General features: G+C 32.4%; 1 protein-coding gene across 1 annotated transcript; it reads left to right on the top strand.

Moving 5' to 3' along the window:
• Nucleotides 1-4,900: 4,900 nt before the first annotated feature.
• LOC120216433 (zinc-finger homeodomain protein 1-like) lies at nt 4,901-5,871 on the top strand. Its single transcript, XM_039213866.1, has 2 exons — nt 4,901-5,630; nt 5,816-5,871. The coding sequence occupies exons 1-2, from the start codon at nt 4,901-4,903 to the stop codon at nt 5,824-5,826; spliced, it is 741 nt and encodes a 246-aa protein (XP_039069797.1). The 3' UTR covers nt 5,827-5,871.
• The last annotated feature ends 568 nt before the right edge of the window (nt 5,872-6,439 follow it).

Raw genomic sequence — 6,439 nt, forward strand, 5'->3', positions numbered from 1 at the left:
CATGCAAAAATCAAAATTTGTCGAGTTATAAAATAATTTGTAAAAGAATATTTAAAAATATAAATAATTTTATAAAAATTTTATAACTAGTATTTCTTTTACAAAATGATGATGATATGATGATAAATATTTTATAATTTAAAAAATTATAAATTTCATATATTTTTGAAAAATTTATTGACTTTTAAAATTAATTGTTTAAAAATATAAAAAATATTAAAATAAGCTTTTAATTACAATTGACTTTTGCAATAAAGCCACTCTACTTTTGATATTTCTATGTGCACGTGGGCAACTATATTCAACAGAAAAGAATTTAAAAAGAAAGGAGCTTATACGCGGGAGAAAATGATGAGACAAAACAGTTTTTGTGAATATTGAGCAGAAAAAAATCAACTCTTTGGTCTTATGTTTATTCGTGGTACAATTGAGTTAATATTTAGACAGCAGTTAGACAATTTTGAGTTATTGACTTTGTACGATCGAATTTTCATTCGATTCCTGTAGCTTTCCACACCTACGACTGTTTAACAATCATAAACTTGACTAAAATAAACTTTTAATTACAATTGAGGGATCAAATGAATTATTATTCATTAATTATTATTTTTTAACAACAGATAATAATGTTTATTAATTTTTCATAAAATTAAAATTTAATATTTTTTTAATATTTTTTTTATATTAATATTAGAAAGAATATTTTAAATAAAGAGGTGATATTTTGTAGTTTACCTTCTATTTTTATTGAATTTTATTGAATTTTATTTCTTTTCTTTTGTATTGTTATTTATTTTTTAAAAAATAATAATAATTCATTTGATTTATCAATTGTAATTAAAAATTTATTTTAATAATTTTATATTTTTAAACAATTAATTTTAAAATTCAATAAACATTATTAACTATGATAAAAATAATATCACAAAAAAATTAATAGATAAAGTTGATGTTTTTACATAAATATCACCCTAACAGAAATTAATTACATATTTAATACCATTTTAAAAATATTTACAAAACTAACACCCGAATTTTTTACACGTTTAACAAGACTCGTTGCAGGGGCGCGCCTTATCCCACGTGACGTAAAGCGTGGTGTAGGAGCACGCCTTCCTGCAAAGGGTGATAGATCGAGAAATATAATCTGAACGGTGTTTGACAAGGAAATAAAGGTCCCTAGGGTGATTTTCCCGAAAAATCACCAGATTAACTCGCGTTCTATAAAATGAGTTTAATGGAGCTCGTGTTTTTAGGACGCGAGACCCATTAACTTTTCCAGATAAAATCATTTAATTTTAGATAAATACAATAATAAATGCATGAAACTCTTTTTTTAGAACACGATATCATCGTACGTGTGGACAGTTTGAAAGTATTTTTTTACTAAGCTGATTTAGGGCTGTTTCTCAAAAAAAAAATTTAATGGGTGGTTTTAATATAATAACGCCTTAAACATAACTAACCTTTTAAAAGATGAAGAGTGGTCAACTGTTGGAATTCCGTTTCCCAATTGGTAAAAAAGGGCGTAACACAAACTTTAGGGTTAGCGCGCTCGAAACCACAACCAACGGTTCATCAAAGTGACGATTATATTCAACGCTGTCCCCTTTCTCAATATCAGCAATTCTAATTATCAATGTTTTCAAAATCGGATCGGACATTGAACCGATGAAGGTAGTGGTTCATTGATTCAATCGGGTTTAATCGTGGTTGAACCGAATTTTATATAAAATAATTTTTTTTTTTAATTTTACATAATATTCAAAACAATATTAATATATATGTAACACTTTTTTTAAGTTTACAATATTAAAAGGTATAAAAATATCACAAGTCATAATATGTATAAATGAAAAACCATAAAATCAAGTAAAACAAAATGATTCAAATCAACTACAACATAATATTTAAGGTAAAACATATTAAATAATAAATATAATTATATAACTATAATTAAAAAAATAAAATTGGGGTTTAAAAAATCATAACAAATGATGTCATTTGGTTTAATTGTTTTAGAAAAACAATCCCACATGGCTAAGAAACATAGAAGAGTATCCCAAAAGTTTAAAGAGTAAAAATATGAGAACAAAACAATCCCACATGGCTAAGAAACATAGAAGAGCATCCCAACTTACTTCTATAAATAATAGAGGTAATTTGACATTCAAAATCATGGAGCCTTTTGGTGAGCACAAAGCGAACTATTCTTTTGCTTCAATTGAGTTCAAATTTTAGGCTTCGATTGAGCTCAAATTTTAGGCTTCAATCGAACTTCTAATTTTTTTTTGAGTTCGAGCCTTTTCGATTTCAAGTTTTAATATTATATTTCGAGTTGATAATTTTTAGCTCGTGAGTTTTTGAGAGTCGAGTTGATCTTACTTTTAAAGTTTTCGAGTTCAAGTCGAGCTCAGCAATACTCGAATTTGACTCGGCTCGTTGAACAAACGACGTTGTTTGGTTTAATTTTTTTTAAAGAAAAAAAGTGAACCGGCGGTTCAAATCGGTTTTGTCGGTTTTTAGCCGGTTCACCCCGGTTTTCAGCCGGTTCTTCCGGTTCTTTACCGATTTTGTGCTAATCCGATTTTGGGAGTTAACCGGACCGGACAGGCCACCGGTTCACGGTTCAACCGATCGAACCGGCCGATCCGATCCGATTTTAATAACATTGCTAATTATTAAATTTAGTGATAATATTTCACGGAGTAAAAGAGCAACTATAGGCGTTGATGTGGAAAGGGTAAGTTGATCAAAGGGCAATGGAGTGTCACTTCATATGTCAATTATGTTTGGTTTGGAAAAGTGGGATTCTTTCCTAAAAGGAAATTATATACTAAAATTATTGGCATTATTATATTAAAAAACCCCAAAAATTATTTTTTTGAGATATACCCCAAACAGCATTAGTATTTTGTGATACTATAAAGGTTGCACCGTGGCAGAATTTTTATTCTACTGTCCATCTCCTTTTTCTAGCTTACAGATCACAAAATTTTCAGATTTGTTTGAAACTGTTAAAGCTTGTGAATCTCATCATTCTTATTTCTCATGATTTGACAAACTAAAGTTTCTGTATTTGGAGCTTTGGATGTTAGATTGTTGACACACACCGTATTCAACCAACCTATAAATATGTACTTAGCCTAAGGATAGAACAAGGTAAAATAATTTTTGTGCAAATTAGTGTGTTTGAGTCACGGTTAGTGCAATTTCTTTAGTTTCTCTTGTAATTTATTTTTGATGTAGTGAAAATTTTTAATTTGTTAGTGATTTTTTTTTGCCTTCGGTTCCAATGTTTCATCTTGACTAATCTTGATTAATTTGGATTGTACACCTAATTTTGGTGAGTGAGTCTCCAAACAGAGATTTTCTGCATACATAAAGACTCAAACCTGAGACCGTACTTAAGCGATATAAAACTGCTTACCACTTGAACCAACTCCATTGATTATTAGTGATTTTTTCTGTTTATAGTATTTCACGTAATTTAATATATTCTTATTTTATGATCTTATAGTTCGTAACAATTAAAAAAGTGATCTTTATACATATAAAAAATCAATAATTCTCATACAGAATTTTAACATACTTTATGTAGCACCTCTTACTGAATTCAATAATTTTATATAGCCACTAAACACTATATTCAATGATGGAACAAAAATCAAACTAAATTAAAACTTTAATAACATTTAGAACACGAAAAAGCTTCAAGGGGCACCCTCAAGATGTAACGTGACATTGGGGCAAATATAATTAATCAAGTCAGACAAAATTCACTTATATTCTTTAACATCATTTCGTTCAATAAAAAGGGTTTTTACAAGCGAAGGAGTCGGGGCTGGGTACAAAAGAACAAAAACTAAAGCTCGGAACAAGGACAGAGCTCCTAGATCAAAGTACAAAAGTCGAGAACCGAAGCTCCGACCAGCCTAAGCATAAGTATAAAAAACTGAAACCGCGAGTCGAGCAGCACAAGAGATCCGTTAGTGGGTCCAAGTCCCATCATGAGGCCTTTTGCTTGCATGTCCATCAAAACGAACCACATCGTCTCGATGCGTAGAACCCCTTATCGAAGCTTCAAACGGCCAACGAATTATATATTCTTATTAATGCATTTTTAAGTTTTAAATTGATACTCGCAAGTGAAGTGCGTGGTTTGGCGCGTGAAGGTTTGGAATCCTTTTCTTGTCCGCTCTGCAGATTTTAGCCAATGGTGGACAATCCCCAAACCCAAGCTATTTCCTCTGTACCCACCTCAGTCAGTCCACAGTGAAAACAAACAAGGTAAATCATATTCACAGTGCGGTAAAAATCAAGAGACATCGTGTCTCAGGTGACTGCCTTAACATAAGCTTAAAAAAATATACTACAGAAAATATTAATATTTTCTAAATATTTTCGGTAAAACGTTATATAAAATATAATTTTTTATCAAAAAATATTTTTTTATCAAAAATATAATATTTGATGCTATTTAAAATGTTTAATATTTACGGTAAAATTTTAGTTAAAATATTTTTTTTTCTATTAAAATGTTAATATTAGGTTATATAAAAAATTAGTTAACGAAATTAATATTTTCAATAAAAAATAATATTTTAAGTAAAATTTTACAAAATAATATTAATATTTTTTATATTTTTATATTTTCTTAACCGTGTACATCATATCTATACATAGAGAGACAAACAAAAGTAATAAGTAAAAATCTGTCAAAAAAAAAAGTAATAAGTAAAAATCTGTCAAAAAAAAAGTAATAAGTAAATTATCCAAGGGAGATGATGTGAGGAATGAGAGATCTTATATCAAGAAAGATCGAACGACCACTTTGAGCCCATTTTTTTTTCTTTTTGCAGAGAGGAAACACCCCCCCAACCAAGAGCAAGAAGAAGAGATGGAGTTTGAGGACCACGAAGAGCAAGAAGAAGAGATGGGTTTGGCCCCCAGTTATGACTCGCTTTTTAACTCATCCACAGTCAAAATGTCAGGTGTTGAACCGAGTTCAGCAACTCCAACAGGTCAGCAGCAGCAGCAGAGGAAGCCCAGCTATAGGGAGTGTTTGAAGAACCACGCCGTGGGAATCGGCGGTCACGCTGTCGACGGTTGCGGTGAGTTCATGCCGGCTGGAACTGAAGGTACCCTCGATGCTCTCAAATGCGCAGCTTGTAACTGTCACCGTAACTTCCACCGTAAGGAATCGGAGCTTCCCACCACGGACATCTACTTCCACCACCACCAGCTACCTCAATTCACGCCTTACTTAGAGAAGCTTCCCACCACGGACATCTACTTCCACCACCACCAGCTACCTCAATTCACGCCTTACTTTAGAGAACCAACGGGTTACCTCCACGTGGCTGGACAGCAAAGGCCATTAGCTTTACCGTCAACCTCGGGACACAGCCGGGACGATCAAGAGGACGGTTCGAATCAGGGGAGCTCAAGGAAGAGATTCAGAACAAAGTTTACGCAAGAACAGAAGGATATGATGTTGGCGTTGGCTGAGCGTTTAGGTTGGCGTATTCAAAAGCACGATGAAGAGATTGTTCAACAGTTCTGCAACGAAACTGGGGTGAAAAGGCATGTTTTGAAAGTCTGGTTGCATAACAACAAGCACACTCTTGGCAAGAAACCATAGAAACAACTTTAAAAAAGTCGGTTGGCTAAGTTCAAATGATTATATTGTTGGGGATGGATTATTAATATTTAATAGTATTATCAAGTTTGGTTTAGATTAGGGTAGTTCGTAATGTTAATGGGAACTTGATTTTAGCTCTAATCTATTTTCTTTTTTGTTGCATTTCGAAAGCTTTATTTTAATGTGGATGTGGGTTTAGATAATGGAGCATCGAAGCAAAGTGGAGACATGCAATGCAATGCAAATGGAAGAGCTCTAAACACTGGTTTGGTCAACTAAGAAAACTTTAACCGAGTTGACAAGCAAAGGAACTAAGCATGAAGCATGATTTCCATTTGGAGACCAATATATATATATAAACATAAGATTGCTTGATTTCCTTTACGTGCGCCTCTCTCTGCATTTTATAGTTCATGTTTTTTATCAGTCATTTTTTACTTCAAATCCTCCACTAGCTAGCTCGCTTATGAAGTTAACATTGATTTAAGCGCTTGAGAAAATGGAGAGATCAATGGAGCTTAGAGTTTGAGGGTGACGCATGGCATGTAATGTTCTTTTCTCAACATTTGGTCCTTCTTCTTCTTCCTCCATGCCTTAGGTTTCTCAAAAGCTGAACTGGCCATATAGACGCGTATGTAATAAAACTTCCATGTCTTAATGACAAATCATTAAAAGATGTATTTATTTTTGGCCTTGGGAGTGCAATGAATAGTAGCAGTGAAGGAAGTCAGAATTCAACTACATTGCTAGTAAATGAGGGACCTGGTTCTCTCTATAAGGTAAAGATTTTCTGAT

This window comes from Hibiscus syriacus, unplaced genomic scaffold (genome assembly GCF_006381635.1).
Source record: "Hibiscus syriacus cultivar Baekdansim isolate YM2019G1 unplaced genomic scaffold, ASM638163v2 tig00110160_pilon, whole genome shotgun sequence".
NCBI classification, from domain to species: Eukaryota; Viridiplantae; Streptophyta; class Magnoliopsida; order Malvales; family Malvaceae; genus Hibiscus; species Hibiscus syriacus.

Excerpts from the sequence above, each read along its gene's own strand:
- LOC120216433 (XM_039213866.1), top strand. The coding sequence starts at position 4,901 with ATGGAGTTTGAGGACCACGAAGAGCAAGAAGAAGAGATGGGTTTGGCC.